The following is a 17,984-nucleotide window of genomic DNA, read 5'->3' on the forward strand; positions in this document are numbered from 1 at the left end:
CAGAAGCTCCATCGCAAGTCAAAGCGATTAAATGGTCTTTCAAAAACTCATAGCCTAGTCCTAGTGATTCTAACTGCTTTAAAAGATCTTTCAAGATATCAGATGCTGTTGTGTCATTTAGCTCAAAAAGTGTCAAAGAAATTGTCATGGCGTTTTCCCTTTTAACAATGTTCTGAACTATACAATCAAAGCTTTTTTGTGTGAAAGAGAAGTGGTTTTATCCAAAAGAAGTGAAGATTTGGAGTCACTTTTTACTAAATTATTTATTAGATCTGGTGTCATCTGGTCAGAAATATGAATCACTATATCAGAGCAAGCAACATTTGAACATAGTATTCGGCCCATACCCAAACCATTTTTAATTTGGAGATCAATTTCTGTCTCAAACTCATAAAACGGTCTATTTAACTTTGCTTGCTTATAAGGTGTCCAAAAACACGCTCAGTAACAACTTGTTGTTCCTTTACCTAGTGTAGATACACTTCTACAAACTTGGCCTTTTTTTAATAATTAACCACGGGTTTTTAGCTTTATAATCTGTACATTGTTCGACAGACCGACAATCTGGCTTTTCATCATCATTCCAATTATCAATACTGTCTATAGATGTTTTGTCTGTATCCATATCCACCAACTTATAGAAATTTTCATTTTGTTCCATGACGTAGGAGAAGGATCATCTGATTTGTTGTTTGCATCTTCTTCTCAAGCCACTGCTGACGTCATGGATTCTACATCTAAACTGTGGTTTTCATTACTCTCACTAACTTTTTGTCTTTTAGATTTAAAGAAGTCACTAATTTTTGTACAGATATACGTAACTATTAAACTCTCATGTCCAATCACAGTCTCACTGTGTAAATAAACACTACGAACAAATCGAAACAATGCTGTCGGTTCTGAGCAGAACAACAACTGAACTGCAAGCGACTGACCTACATAGAGTGACTGAGTAATATCGTTGAACTTGAATTCCTAAAGTGCCTGTTGGATTGTCTGTTGGCTTCTCTGTGAGGCAGCGATGGCTAACAAGGTAAACTGATTCAAATTGAAAAAATTGTAGACACGACCTGTCTGAATTGTGGACTACAAAGACTGAATTCACAGACAGACATACAGATAGGCAATTTTAACATGAGAACCACTTATGGGATTTACATGTTTCTTTCTTTAACTCACAGACATATTCATTTACTATCTATTAGTATATATTTCGCTACTTTAGATAGCACAAGAAATAAGCTGTGGCTATAATTGTAAGTCAAGTCGCAAAGTGGGCTGCCTTCATGCTCTCTTACAGTACGCTACACAAACTATTAGAGCAAAATCATTTGATTTTTTAATGAATTGTAGACCTCAAAAAGAACCACGAAAATTCAGCAAGAGCATATGTTTGTCTTTCACAGTTGAGTCACACTCACACTTTTTCTGCTTTGTGGGTGCTGAAACAGGTAGTTTCAGAAGACAAAAATCGTCATTATTCTTCAACCTTAATCTTTTATTTAGGTACATCTTTTTGAGCTCTACAGTTTGGCACTACATAACGTGATGTAATTCTTATGGACTACGTAATGTATTTCAAGAGAGCATGCTGGCGGAAAAATTTTTTACTTCATATAGCTCATGACATTTAAATGGCTGAACAGACTTTCAGAAATATATGTAAGAACCGTCCTGATTAAACCAGCTGTCAAGTAAAAAAACGGCTTTAAAATTGGAACTTTCGTTTGAGAACTATGTTGGGGCAGACAGACAGACTTATGGGTCAAACATATACATGTTCGTTCTGCATTGGGAGTTCAAATTTGCCCCCTGTGGGAGCTCCTCTCTACTGTATAGTGTCAACCATGTTCTAACAAGGGTGCGGGCAGATAAAGTCAATGGTCAAGAGTGCCGTGGACAAAGGGATGTATCGGATCGAAAGACTGCCAACTTTTAGTCATGTCTGTTCCATACGCACTTTTGATTTTTAGCTGTGACAAATTGCAACATGTAATGAAATGATTTCATGAAAGCAAATTATAAAGACATTCACATTCAAACACGGCTTACATTATTTATTTCTCATTGACACACATGAGACGTTGCCTTGCTACTACATCGCTGAGGTTGTTGGCAGTTGTAAACAAAAGGTGATATGTACCAATCACAACTTTGGAATGATACTCCACTTATCTTACACACACACACACACACACACACACACACACACACACACACACACACAGTACCTCCTGCCCATCACATCACGTTGGCAACCCATCATCACGTTCACTTGTTCTGGTGCAGCGGAAAATTATAGTTACGTTTTGATTTAATATTATTTCAAATCTCCAGTGCTGTACTATAAAAAAGGGAAAAAAAGGGAGAATTAGAAGAAAGGGAGTTTGTGGGAGGTGCCAGAACGTGTTCTGACCGAAATTAAGCCCTGATTCAAGGTACGTGTTGTTGTGGGGATATGCTGCTGTTTGCTATCTCATTGGCCATTTGTTTGACTTCCAAATTAGTACTACATTTATCTGCAAGGCTACGTTACTCTGTTGTAATGTGAACAGATATAAAGAAAGAGTTTTGTGTGTGTGTGTGTCAAGGAAAGTTAGGTTAGCCTTAGCACTGCCTTCTGCTTTATTACATTGTTTGACAAGAATTCCTAATTAGGCTGGTGACTAATTTTAATACATAACTAATATTTAATTAATAAGACTTGCTTTTGTGCTGGAGAACATCTGTTCCTCACTCAAATGTTTGGTGTTGGTTATACTCTGCTGGGGTGTTTCGGAAACGAATCCCAGTCTGTTTGTTCTGTTCCCATTAGGTTATTTCACGGTCACAACTTTCTCAAAATTCCTCAGAGAGGTTTAATGTAATCACTGACTGCCATTTATGGTGGTTGGTGGTACCGTTACAAGCACTCCCTTTGGAGGAGCCCTCCTGCACCATTCCACCACATGTGGATGGCTCACTTGCTGCAAGGCTATGTTCTGTGACATTTGTGCGGTTGCTTCGGTATCTCAGCATTTTCAGCTCTTAAGGAGGGAGACAGAGCTTTAGCTGGTAAAGACATTTCCAGCTGGAGTACATCACAACCAGACACACACTCTGGAGTCAGGTATTGAATTGTAAGGTGTATCCAGGAACAGATGTGCACTCAGATCACAATTCAGTTATGATAATGACTGAGCCAGATCGCTGGTCGATCATCAGCAATCGGCTTATCTTTGGTGCGTCCCCGGGCATGAGCATCTTTGCGTTTTCGGCTGGGGCGCGCGAGACGGCGAGAGGCAGTCGGTTTGGGGCGGCCGGTGAGACTGGCTGAGTTGTAGCTCGGGCGTAAGCACATGTGTGATGTCTGTTATGCTGGGGCTGTTTGTGAATAGTGAAACTCCTGCGGCGGTTACTGGTTGCCTGGAAGGCATTTCGTATAAATTGTGCCAAGCCTCACAGTGAGAGGGGAGTCTGGAGTTGGCCTAGATGTTTGTACAAATTGAGGTGCCTGTGTGAGAAGCACGGTGTGGGGCTGTTGGTTGCTTCGTCCTTCTGGGAGCCACCGCAAGCAGATGTTCGGTCGGAATGTGTACAGTTTGTGGTGAGCATAGTGAGAACAAGTTCTCGTGGGATGTGCTCCCGTTTGATGCCAGACAGATTCAAATTTAGTTTACCTGGTTATTAGCTTAACTCACACTTCACGCACTAAATCAGCTGATATTGAACTTGTTTTTTTTCTTTTATTGCTGTTTAATGTCAGACAGATTCAAATGTAACTTCATTTATGTATTTGAAATAAATGTGTTGGATTGACAATGAATTATGTGCAATCTAAGTAAGAGATGCAGTCCTTCATTAGTGCTTAACAGTGGCGTGTGGTCCGGGTTGTGACCCCCATGCTCGGACCAGTTCGTGAACTAAATTTTAAGAGAATTGTTATGAGAATTCAGTGTGTAAATAATAGGATACTGAAGTACACAGGAATGGAATAAGAATTTTAACTTCTTTGAGGCTCTAGATGATGCGATAATAAATGGCAATCACGTGAGTATTCACATTTGTCTGCGTAATCCATGAGACAGGAGTCATAACATCAGACTGCCAGAGAAACACCATCCAGGCACTACAGAAGCAACCAAGTGCCTATAAGTGAACTAAACAGCTCATGAATAGAACTTATTGAAAAAATAACAACAACATGCAGAAGAATGGAAGACAAAGGTGACAATCTGTTTGAGAAAACTGAATCTGGAGTAAAGGATCGAGGGATAGTGGAAGGGATGTTCAAGAAAAATCAAGAGATCTTTATTGGATTTGCAGATCTTTACATGACATTTGACAGCATGAAACAGTGAAAGCGCATGAAATTTTTTTAAAAGGTACATATAAGATATATGGAACAGCAGGTAACATAGAATATGTACAATAATCAACAAGAATTGGTATTCTGAATTAAAGATGGTTAAAGATAAGGATGCAGGTAATCTCCACAAATGTTCAGATGAACACTGGAGAAACATTGGTGGAACTGAAGAAACTTATAGCAATTTAATTAAAACTGAAGGTGAAAAGGATATCATTTATAAAATTCACTGGTGATATTTCTGTGTTCACTGAAAGTCAGACTGAATCACCAGAATTGGTGAATGTAATAAACAGTTGAATGAGTGCCAAATCAGGATTAATGAATGGAAGAAAGAGGAAAGTATTGGGGTGTGGCAGAAATAACATTGGTGGCAAAGTTAACAGAATTAAGGACCACACAGTAGACCACTTGTAGGGACTCTGGTACATGTGATGCTAATTTACACTGAGGGTCAAAGCACGGTTGTTATAAGGAGTAATGTAGCATGGAATAACAGGAGATTCCATGCAAAACAAAGTTACTAATATCACAGATAGGCCTTAATTTGTGTTAGACATACCTGAATGTATGCTTGGAGCACAGTACTGCATAAAAATTAATCATGGATTATGGAAAAACAAGAGGGGAATCGGAGCATTGTAAATGTGGTGCTATTGATGGATGTTTAAACTAGGTGAACTCATAACAGAAGAACTATTGAACATCTCTGCAGAATAGGTGAGGATAGTGTGACATGAAGAAAACTGTGACAAGTACAAGGGCCAGCAGAGTAAGTTATATTTGAAGGCATCAGGGAATAACCGCTGTGGAACTAGAGGTGGTTGCTGAGGTTAAAAACTGTAGGGAAAGACAGAGATAGGAATGCATGTAATTGTGGACTCTGGGAGCTCATGGCACTGCAAATCTGCTGCTCAGACAGACACACATTGTCAACATGTCTGTGGTTACCGAGACTGGCTGTTACAGCAGACTACAGTGGGACAACCAAGGTGGTCCACACCCTGGCAAGCTGAGGCTCTGCTGGCATTTGCTTCTGTTTGGTGATTGCCGAGTATATTTCTTGTGACTAACAGAAACTTTATAGCAAATTACTGGGTTCTTTCTCCTCTCTCATTCCTGACAAGCACCAAAAATGGTCTCATAAATGTGTGTGTATGAGTCTGACCTCTACTAGACCATTACAATACATTTAAAGTAATAGACATTTATCTCATCTGACAGTTTACACATTCAGTGCACTCATACTCTCCCCATCACTAAATTTTCTGGGCATGACATTGTCTGAATTATTGAAACTTCCTGGCAGATTAAAACTGTGTGCCGGACTGAGACTCGAACTCGGGACCTTCGCCTTTCATGGGCAAGTGCTCTACCAACTGAGCTAGCATGGCTCTCATTCGGGAAACCTCCCCCAGGCTGTCACTACGCCGTGTCTCTGCAATATCCTTTCTATCAGGAGTGCTAGTTCTGCAAGGTTTGCAGGAGAGCTTCTGTAAAGTTTGGAGGGTAGGAGCCCAGGTACTGGCAAAAGTAAAGCTGTGAGGACGGGGCTTGACTCGTGCTCGGGTAGCTCAGTTGGTAGAGCACTTGCCCACGAAAGGCAAAGGTCCCGAGTTCGAGTCTCAGTCTGGCAGACAGTTTTAATCTGCCAGGAAGTTTCATATCAGCACACACTCCGCTGCAGAGCGAAAATCTGTCTGAATTATTGTTGGCATTGGTTTGCTGGTCTTGGTGAATAAGACACTAAACTGTTGACAATAACTTTTTTTCCTACCAACCTATTCTTAACTAACCTCTCTCCCATGATACTATGATCTAGTCGTGGGGATACCACCTCTGATTGTATGTTTTGATTTTATTCCCAGTTCACTTTGCTGACCCTCATTAAATCTAGACTGAGCATTTACACTTTGCTTTTCAGCATTTATCTCTTATCTACCATATAATGGTGTGTGTGTGTGTGTGTGTGTTTTGAGGGAACTCACCGCATTTGAGAGACAGTGGCCTCATCAGGTGGAGGAGTCGTGGGCCGCGCAGCAGCAGGTGTCTGGTGAGGTGCGCTGGCAGAGGTGGTGGTGGCAGCGGTGGTGGTGGCGGTTCTGGTTGTGGTTGTGGTGCTGGTGGTGGTGGTCCTCGGCTCTGTAATGACTGGTGCACTGCACATACAGAGAGGCAGGGTGTGAGCTAGCTGGGCGTGTCCTTGTGGGGATGTGGAGGTGGCTCCCTATGACCAGCACTGCTGAGGGACCATCCACAGGGGATAGGGCTCCAGTTAATACAAATGAATTACCGGTAAGCTAATAACAATCAGTTGTACCATCTGAGCTTTCCATGGCAGTCGCTCAACCCCATACAACAGGTAGTTCAAATCTAGGTGCAGCCAGAAGGTACATACAACGCCCAATACTTGCACAAAACAATTACAGAATTACTGGACATGTTAGCTCAGGTGCTATCGCCATCAAAACTATCCAAACGGCCTGAATTCCACTCCACCTAAATTGTATGATGATGAAGTGCCATATTCCTTGACAGAGTGTAGGGGAACGACGAATGCACCCACATAATGTTACTGTCTTGCAGTTCCTCTGATATCTTTTCGATATGGGCATTTCACTCTACAAAATGATTATTACAAGACCCCACTTGAAGCAACTGATTTGCAACACTGAGTCCACAATCAGACTAATATCACGATAATGTGAATATCTAAACCTGTTATAATTAGATGGCAGCTTGTAAACTCAAGTTTATTGCAATAAATGACTTTTTGGAAACTAAGTTTCAACTTGAAATTAAGTGACGAAAACATTTGTATTAAGACTACCATCCAGGATTCCAATTGAGCACCTATTGTCTCTGTTAACTAAGCACGAAAGATCTTAAATATCATTTCAGCCACAGGTAAGCATGTGTGTGTGGGTGCATGTTGAAATGTTGAAATGACTTGGCATTGTGTTCGATGATTCAAACCTTGCAACTAATAGGATTGTTAACTAAGTGCAATAATACATTACATATCCAAATATAGCAAAATGAGAATCTGAACTGTCGAGAAAAAGTATTTTGTTCCTTACTGGGATCTGAATCCACCACCTCTCATTGTTTTCTAACCACAAATACATGTTAAACATCTGCTTAGTTTAGCTGTAGCAGGATGTGCCCATATATGAACTGGAAATAACCTAACAGAACATTCTGTGTAGGTTGGGAATCTATCCCCGCATGCTGCATGCACCATCATTGTTGACTGCACACAAGATGATGATGATTATCGAATTCTTTTTCGCCACTTGCTATGAGGTACATGTTTTAACTTTTCAAGCAATCATTTAAAGTTTTGTGTGACAGACTTGAAATCGACACCAGGTGTCATAGTTGACAAGACATGCAGAGGCGATAAAAATTAAAATTGCTTTTCTCCTCTGGTTTTATGTACACTACACAATGAAAATCTTTGCAGACAACCATGAATACAATGGATGCTAATAACTATGGACATATCTGTGGGAAGAATTTCTTAACACAAAAGAGCTTCATTACACCAGATGTGTACTGTTACATTCTGAGGACTCACATTAGCCTTTGATTTTACGTTTTTTGTCACGACCAAACATTTTTGTTTTATGAAGGTAAAGCCAAATAGTTCAAATGTCCAGCCAACCATCCTGTTTTAAGTTTTCCTTTATTTTTTTAAACTAAGCAATGCAAATACTGTGACCATTCCTTTGAAATGGCACTATCTATTTCCTTTCTAACATTTGAGAGCTGTAGATTCTACTTTGTCTCTAATGGTCTTGCAGTCGATGGGATGTTTGACACTTAATTACTTCTTTCTTTCTTCCTCAACATTTGCTATTGAATTAAAGTGCCGCATGATGGCTAATTGGTCACATTTCATGACATTTGGTAGTAATCGATTGAGCCATACTGGTAAACCACCACATCAAAACAAACCAACTGCAAATGAAAAAATTATTTCCTGACGTAATTTCTTTGACACACTTACCACATACATGCACAAAATAATACAACAGAACAAACACATTTCCAGAATACAAAAGGACTCACAAGCTGAAAACTTACAAACACACACTGACAACACCACACAGAAAAGAACCAGATGGTACACCATGACCTACACACATAAGCAGAGCCAAAATAAAAAAAATACCACACCATAACACACACACACACACACACACACACACACACACACACACACACAAATATGCGTACACAAACAGATCACAGATACTTCAATAATTACACTCGAAAGTTTCGCAATAACATTCGATCTTTGGTAAAAACATTTGACAGTCGGCAACAGAAACCAAAACATTGCATTGAAACAATCTTTCACTTCATAGTGCTGTGGAGTGTGGGAAAAAACTGCAAATTGGCATTCATAAGAAGAACAACACCAAAAATGCAATGGGAGTGTAATATGTAAGAAATTGTCCACACAACCTGTAAGTAGAGTTCAAAACATTACTACTTAATAGGAAATACCAACCACCAGAACTGTTTATAACCTATAGGCACAGTGACAAAAATGTAAATTAAATAGCTAACATATGTTCATATTCCAGGCCACTGATAACGCCTTGCAGAAAATAAACTCGAAACGCATATGGCACTAAAATTGTGTTTTATTCAGTTGCTGTCAGATGGTCCATAAGTAAAAATTATCAATATACTGTGATGCACAAAATACTTCATGCAGCATTTTCGAAGGTTTAAACAACAATCCTTGTGACCTTCAAGTGTACAATATTCAATAAGTCACTCCAAGAATATTTTATACCTACAAATAAAAAATTATGATTGATAAATATACTTATTCCAACCTGCATGACAACACGTCAGACAAAAGTCTATGATATTATGCATGAATCTACTTGTTTCAGTTAAATTATGGGTGGTCCTTTTAGGCTACATGCATCAATGTAGTATGCTACATGAGGAAAAATGATGGACTTTCTTACGCACTTGCACGGTACATTTTTAGGCCCCATTTTTCCACATGGAGTTTATATGGAGGGATTATCTGTGCTACATAAGCTACATTTACTGAAGACAAGCCTCATCTTTGCCAAGTTTTACGGTGTTAATAATAACATAAGAAATTATAATAATGGATGATCTCTTCAAAAAACTATTATATTGGATAAACAAGGCCGCTTAGTAGCTTAATACCACTTCAAAGTAAAAAATAAATTCCTTCTGAAATTATAATAAAGGAAAGCCACTTCAAGAATAACAATGGATGCATTCTCAAACAACAGTCACTGCCTATGGTTGACTACCTTATATATCAAATGCATCTCTTCTTTTAGTAAAATTATAAGCCTCTATCACAATAATAAAGAACTAGAAATTAATTAACATTCCTTGACACAATGCCACACTACTGCAGTTATAAATGTGACAATGATCCCTGGAGAACATTCTGGAAGTTTGATTGATACTTTTCGCTGAGTTTATTTTGTACGATCTAGTGTTGGTGTAACCTAAACTCTTACAAGATCACAGCAGCTCAGGTGGGAGAAAACACTTCCTGCACAAATTTCTGTAGCCTACAATAATGCCAGTAGTGCAGCTGACAATTATGTGATATTATTTCAGTGATTACAAAAACAACTCTAAAGTACACATTAGGTAGCTGAGGCAACTAATGACCATTGATATGGATTAACAAGGAAAAGAATGTTTTGTAAAGGCTGTAATGAACCTCCAGGGAAACGGAACGCTCATCCAGTGAGGAGCATCCTTCGTTAACGGCAAAACAGTGGCACTGCATTGAAAGTAGTTTGGTGGTCTGTTAAAATTGCTCTAGCTTCATTTGCTTAAGCTCTGTGTTCGAGTCACTGATCAGCCAAACACTTAACAAGTATTAACAGACCCTCTTTGCCTCCGGTGACTTCTGTTGAACAACATAAGGTTCCACTTTCCTTCCTAATCTACAATAAAGCTGATGCTCCTTCACTACCTGCTGGAGGAGAGTCAGTGTATGTTGGGCCATGACAGAGGCAGACGTCCGGCTAGTGGAAGCTCACCATTAACCTTTCTTGCACCAGAAATTTTATTTAATCCCTGAAACAATTGTCATGTAAAGTCACAGCACACTTATTTGAACTTGCAATGTTGAAAATGTTGGTGCTGAACTGGGAATCTAACTCAGATCTCTCTTTCTGCCATTTTGAACACTTTTCGGACAATACAGTTCCATCGTTTTGTTGGGTCCCCAACATTCCATAGTTATCCAGGTTTCAATGAAAGGGGAAGGTCTGGTTTTAAATACTGGTTGGGTACAAAAATTTTCACTGTGTGATTTCAAGTTGTAGCATTCGCACCGCAAGTAATATGTGGAAAGCAATAATGATTTTTAGCATTTGTGCATGCAATGTCAACAATAACAATTGGTGCCAATTTTGACTATGAAACAGGCAGAGAACATTTTATCCTATCATTTCAGATTTATAAATTTCACTCCTAGTGGCTGGTGGATAAGTATTTCACAGGTGTGTAGCCAGTGGTGATAGCATATACAGGGTCAAAAGTCCCAGTCAGCACAGAACTTTTCCTCGCATAATTTCTAGTTCAGACATGAGCATATCTCACTGGTGGTGAAATAAACCGACATTGTGTATCTATATGTGGCTAGAAAACAACATGATATATGCTGGGTTCGAAACGCAGCAGGGGAATACTTTGTTGTATAATCATTTCAGTTTCATCATCCCTCTAGCGGTGAAAAATTTTGATACATAAAATTATAACATTTTATTGTGCTTCATTCACAATCCCTGCCCAAAACAAAACTTTATGCCCCATCATATCAAGTTTGAAAAAGTGCATATGATGTTACATGTGGTTCAAATGATAGTTAAGATCTGTAGTGACCAGATTGGAGTCCTGGATCCCAGTCCATTACAAAAGCATGTAGTCTGAAGCTGAATCTTGCTTTTTGAAATGTCATTTATTGTAATTAACTTGAGTTTACAAGCACTGAGGACCGCCATCTCTGGTAAAGTGCTTTCTGATATTTACATTACTGTGGTATTGGTTTTCATATGGACGATAATAGACAAAGCGCAAGAAAGTTATGTGGCTGCGTACAAACCAGGTGGAATGCAGTTTAGGAAATTTGGCTGCTTCTGAGCATGGTAACACACGCATATAAATTTGACAGGCACGACACTCGTCTGATTGTGAAACATTTCGACTGTAATTAATGTGATACTTTGATCATCAGACATCACTCAAAGCCTGTTTTAAAAACTGGTCTTTGAAAGGTACAGGTAACTAAATGGTTGACAGCGTGTTTCAAATTGAGCTGGAGAAGGAATTCAGTACAGCAGGTAGTAAGGCACAGTGAGACCCGTGATTTGACAACAGAAAGAGGCTGTGGTTGTGCAACAGTTACGTGTCATAACAGTATTACCACATTCATCTAAATTTCATTCATTAAATATGGTTGACAGGAATTTAAGTATTTTTCAAGTGAGCATCCTCACTTTGTAAGCACACATGAAACCATCGGGTAGTTAAAGTAAGCTGTGTCATTCCCCAGTGATGGAAAAACACACACTAATGTGTGTGTGTGTGTGGGGAGGGGGTGATGAGCAATGTTTGTGATTGATGATGTAAGTTGTGCTGTGAACTTGCTACTGAAATAAAATTAAGTTTGTCCTCCACATACAGTAGGTATGAATGGTAAATTCCGTAAGAATTTGATGTCTATCTAGAAGGGCTGGCATGGATACAAGGGGGAGTAGGATGAACATGGGATAGTGAGACATCCTCCCCAAAAAATGTGAAAACACTGTATCACTTCACTGTGTGAAGTGGACACTGTATGAAGTAAAAAATAATTCTGCTTACACATGGTTTTATACATCTTATTTTAATTATTATTAAAATCATAGGCACCTGTGTATAAAATTTGAGTGTGACACTATGTACAATTTTGAGAGGTTGGGGGGGGGGGGGGGGTCGAGTGGAATCAGTGAAAGACAGAGGCAATTCCAGAACCAAACATTGTGTATCTGTCTGTAACTGACACCCAATAGTGTGGGAAGTATGAGGCAGTGAACTAGGTGAAGATCACGACAAGAATCTATTATACATCATGAAGAGAATTTTTAAAATGTACACGAAGATTACTGCTAGTAAAAAGATTCCCGTTAACAAAAATTTTTGCAAACATAAGAGCTTGAGTCATTTCCCACAGCGTGCATAATGAGTTTGGAATAATATAATGTTTTAAATTTTTTCAAGAATGTAAACAATTGTAATATGTTTGTTGTTTAAACAAGGAATTTTGATGTTAATCTTTATTGAATAAAAGAGAAAGACACTGAATGATTTATAACAATGGCTCTATGTTCATTACAATTGGTTCAGGGAATGCACAGTGTCATCTCGAACACAAGATTTCTGATATGTCAAATAGCACATAAAATACTACATCATCATCATCATCATCATCATTTAAGACTGATTATGCCTTTCAGTATTCAGTCTGGAGCATAGCCCCCCTTATACAGTTCCTCCATGATCCCCTATTCAGTGCTAACATTGGTGCCTCTTCTGATGTTAAACCTATTACTTCAAAATCATTCTTAACCGAATCCAGGTACCTTCTCCTCAGTCTGCCCCGACTCCTCCTACCCTCTACTGCTGAATCCATGAGTCTCTTGGGTAACCTTGCTTTTCCGATGCGTGTAACATGACCCCACCATCTAAGCCTGTTCGCCCTGACTGCTACATCTATAGAGTTCATTCCCAGTTTTTCTTTGATTTCCTCATTGTGGACACCCTCCTGCCATTGTTCCCATCATCCTAGCTACTTTCATATTCGTAACCTCAACCATGTTGATAAAGTAACCTGAATCCACCCAGCTTTCGCTCCCATACAACAAAGTTGGTCGAAAGATTGAACGGTGCACAGATAACTTAGTCTCGGTACTGACTTCCTTCTTGCAGAAGAGAGTAGATCGTAGCTGATCACTCACTGCATTAGCTTTGCTACACCTCGCTTCCAGTTCTTTCACTATGTTGCCATCCTGTGAGAATATGCATCCTAAGTACTTGAAACCGTCCATGTGTTCTAACTTTGTTCCTCCTATTTGGCACTCAATCCGTTTATATTTCTTTCCCACTGACATTACTTTCGTTTTGGGGATGCTAATCTTCATACCATAGTCCTTACGTTTCTGATCTAGCTCTGAAATATTACTTTGCAAACTTTCAATCGAATCTGCCATCACAACTAAGTCATCCGCATATGCAAGACTGCTTATTTTGTGTTCACATATCTTAATCTCACCCAGCCAGTCTATTGTTTTCAACATATGATCCATAAATAATAAGAACAACAGTGGAGACAGGTTGCAGCCTTGTCTTACCCCTGAAACTACTCTGAACTATGAACTCAACTTACCGTCAACTCTAACTGCTGCCTGACTATCCATGTAAAGAACTTTAATTGCTTGCAAAAGTTTGCCTCCTATTCCATAATCTTGTAGAACAGACAATAACTTCCTCCTAGGTACCCGCTCATATGCCTTTTCTAGATCTATAAAGCATAGATACAATTCCCTGTTCCACTCATAACACTTCTCCATTATTTGCCGTAATCTAAAGATCTGGTCCTGACAACCTCTAAGAGGCCTAAACCCACACTGATTTTCATCCAGTTGGTCCTCAACTAATACTCGCACTTTCCTTTCAACAATACCTGAGAAGATTTTACCCACAACGCTGATTAAAGAGATACCTCTGTAGTTGTTACAATCTTTTCTGTTTCCATGTTTAAAGATTGGTGTGATTACTGCTTTTGTCCAGTCTGATGGAACCTGTCCCGACTCCCAGGCCATTTCAATTATCCTGTGTAGCCATTTAAGACCTGACATTCCACTGTATTTGATGATTTCCGACTTAATTTCATCCACCGCAGCCGCTTTATTGCACTGCAATCTATTGATCATTTTCTCCACTTCCTCAAATGTGATCCTATTTCCATCATCATTCCTATCCCATTCTACCTCGAAATCTGAACCATTACTGATCGCATTTTCACCTACATTGAGCAACTCTTCAAAATATTCCCTCCATCTGCCCAAGGCATCTACAGGATTCACCAGCAGTTTTCCTGACCTGTCCAAAATACTTGTCATTTCCTTCTTACCTCCCTTTCGAAGACTGCTAATTACACTCCAGAATGGTTTTCCAGCAGCTTGACCCATAGTCTCCAACCTGTTTCCAAAGTCTTCCCAAGATTTCTTCTTGGATGCTGCAATTATCTGTTTGGCTTTGTTTCTTTCTCCAACATAACTTTCTCTGTCTACCAGGGTTCTAGTATGTAGCCATTTTTGATACGCCTTCTGTTTGCTTTTACAGGCTGCCTTGACTGTATCATTCCACCAAGCTGTTTGCTTCATCCTACTTTTACACACTACTGTTCGAAGACATTCTTTAGCCACTTCTAGTACTCTGTCCTTGTACCTTGTCCATTCCTTTTCCAATGACTGTAATTGACTACATTCAACTAACTGGTACCTTTCTGAGATCACTGTTATGTACTTGTGCCTGATTTCCTTATCCTGAAGTATCTCCACTCTTATCCTCCTACATATGGACCTGACCTCCTGCACTTTTGGCCTCACAATCCCAATTTCACTGCAGATTAAATAATGATCAGTGTCATCAAAGAATCCCCCGAATACACGTGTGTCCCTCACAGACTTCCTGAATTCCTGATCTGTTATTATATAGTCAATGACAGATCTGGTTCCCCTGCCTTCCCAAGTATACCGGTGAATGTTCTTATGTTTAAAAAAGGAGTTTGTGATTACTAAGCCCATACTGGCACAGAAATCCAAGAGTTGTTTCCCGTTCCTGTTGGCCTCCATATCCTCTCCAAATTTACCCATAACCTTTTCATACCCTTCTGTTCGATTTTCAATCCTGGCGTTAGAATCACCCATGAGCAGAACACTGAAATACTACATAAGTATTAAAATCTAAATGAAAAATAAATGATCATTTATCAGTGTTAGTGGCTATTAGACTTGTATGAGACATATGTAACTGTAAGATGGTGCAGAAAAATGGTAACTCTGGTCGCACAGCCACTTTAAGCGTCACAGACTATCAGAGGTGGAACAGCAACAACAATGGATGGGATAGATAATGTCATAAGGTGTGCCACAGGAGAATGGAAGCCTGTAGTGTTCACTGGGTGGCTATAGTAAAGCCATAGATCCACTGAAACACACACACACAGGGGTGGACACCTGTTCGTCGAATACACAGTAAGGCACGGTATTCTGTGTGTCACAGAAGGGAATGTATCCAAGCACTGCGTGAGCTTTATGTAGTGCTGAGTACAGAGGCGAACAAAATGAGGTGGGAAGACTCAATTTTATGGGACCAACTGGAACTGCTGGTAGGTCTGCCCTGTGATCCTGCGAGGTGGTCTCAGGCTGCAAGAGGTGTGAGCAGTCGGCCACTGGGGCACCGATGCTTACTTCACCTGGTTTTCTGAACATCTTCCATACAAGCCCTCACTGCAGAGGATTCTTTTATATTATGTGCCTTTAGAGCAATTAACATCTTCCGTGTACTGTCTGGATTTGGAGAGAACTAAGAATTATCTTGGAATAGTTACTGGCATATGGCTTGCACGTGGAAAGAAAGTGACAGACAACTACGTAAGAGCCAAAGCTGTAATACTAAGGTGTGAATAGTGATTACTCCGATAGTCTCCTTTACTACACGAAGAAAATTCCACAGGTCAACATCAGCAGTATAAGATTGTAGATAAGTTGCCGCCCTCCTCTAATCATTCTGCAGTGCACTACCTTTCTCGAGGTGTCGGCTGTAAGTAACTTACTCGGTCATCATCTTCATGCAGTGTGACACTATTCAAAGGTGTCTCATTGTCATCAGCCACAGAGGCAATGGACAACTTTAGAGACTACTTTATGGGAACAGGCCTACAGCAACCAGTACAGGCTGCCGGTTGCAAACCACACCCTTCACTGCGTCTGAGCCTGTGCTGGGCAATACAGCTTTGTGTTCACAGCAGTCTGGGTCATGCTCTATTCACACAGTGAGTGTACCCTCTGTCATGACAGTTGATGCTAAAATCTAAACAACCACTTTCTGTATACATGTAGTTTAATATAATGCCTACAAACTGGCTCTTTGATGATTTTTGCTAGCTAACATACCTGGTAATGAACTCTGTTCAGTTTAGGGGTTCACTGAACTGCTACACGAGGGTAATGATAGCATTGTGAGCTATCGTGAAATGACAGTCTATGATGGTGTATTTTACAGCAGACACACATCTACGAAAATTCAGTGGGAAAATTATACAGTTGGAAATACACACACCTAGAACCGAGAGACACACTTACCTGGTTTGTGGTGGTGGATTGTACAGCAACCGGCTCACTTCGATCAAGTCTTCCGGCTGCTTCCGCACGGCATCTGCCCACCCCTGAGTGGCCATCACCTCGAAGGGACAGGTCTTAATAAATTTGATGGCGGCTCGCCTGAGGTCACTGCAAGAGTGGCGGACTGCGAGGGTGGCTGCGGCCGCCGCGGTCTCCACAGTCAGGTGTGCGGCCACCTGCCGCTCGCACTCCGCCTTCAGCCCCGACGCCCCGTACTTATCCGCTGCGGCCAGTAGCTGGGGAGCCGTGCCGGGCAGCTGGGGGGCCCGCAGGGTGTACAGGTAGGACACCAGCTGCCTCAGCACCGGGCCCCCGATGTCGGCAATCCTCACCACGCCGGTGCTCGTCTCGAGGATGTCGTGGGCGAACATGGCCGCGAACACGGGGCTCCTGTCCGCGAGGACGGCCCTGTGCACCACCAGCCGAGTGTCACCTGCCTCGAGTATCACCATGGTGTCGTCCCCGGCGTCCAGGAGTGCACCCAGGTCCACAGCCTCCGTCTCTGTGATGTCCTTAACTGCTTCCATTGCGGACGATTCTGAAACACGGCATCACAGAGCAGTCCTTTCAGCATACAGGTGACTGACGATACTTCTACGAGTGACAGCCACACATGTCTCCAGCGACAGTTGATAAATACAGGGTGAGTCACCTAACATTACCGCTGGATATATTTCGTAAACCACATCAAGTAATGACGAATCGATTCCACAGACCGAACGTGAGGAGAGGGGCTAGTGTAATTGGTTACTACAAACCATAAAAAAAATGCACGGAAGTATGTTTTTTAACATAAACCTACATTTTTTAGATGGAACCCCGTTAGTTTTGTTAGCACATTTGAACATACAAACAAATACGTAATCAGTGCCGTTTGTTGCATTCTAAAATGTTAATTACATTCGGAGATATTGTAACCTAAACTTGACGCTTTAGTACCACTCCTATGCTGTTCGATCGTGTGTATCGGAGAGCACCGAATTACGTAGGGATCCAAAGGGAACGGTGATGGACCTTAGGTACAGAAGAGACTGGAACAGGACATTACGTCCACATGCTAACACCTTTTTATTGGTCTTTTTCACTGACGCACATGTACATTACCATGAGGGGTGAGGTACACGTACACACGTGGTCTCCGTTTTCAATTATGGAGTGGAATA

General features: G+C 40.6%; 1 protein-coding gene across 1 annotated transcript in view; it reads right to left on the reverse strand.

Annotated features, from left to right (window-relative positions):
• Positions 1-17,984, reverse strand: part of LOC126212646 (uncharacterized) — an 80,459-nt gene that overhangs the window by 41,587 nt on the left and 20,888 nt on the right. Inside the window, exons 2-3 of the mRNA XM_049940071.1 lie at positions 16,783-17,359; positions 6,337-6,507 (exon numbers count right to left, since the gene is read on the reverse strand). Coding sequence (XP_049796028.1) covers positions 6,337-6,507; positions 16,783-17,348 — 737 coding nt within the window. The 5' untranslated portion in view covers positions 17,349-17,359. The remainder of the gene's footprint in view (positions 1-6,336; positions 6,508-16,782; positions 17,360-17,984) is intronic.

This window comes from Schistocerca nitens, chromosome 11 (genome assembly GCF_023898315.1).
Source record: "Schistocerca nitens isolate TAMUIC-IGC-003100 chromosome 11, iqSchNite1.1, whole genome shotgun sequence".
Lineage (NCBI taxonomy): Eukaryota > Metazoa > Arthropoda > Insecta > Orthoptera > Acrididae > Schistocerca > Schistocerca nitens.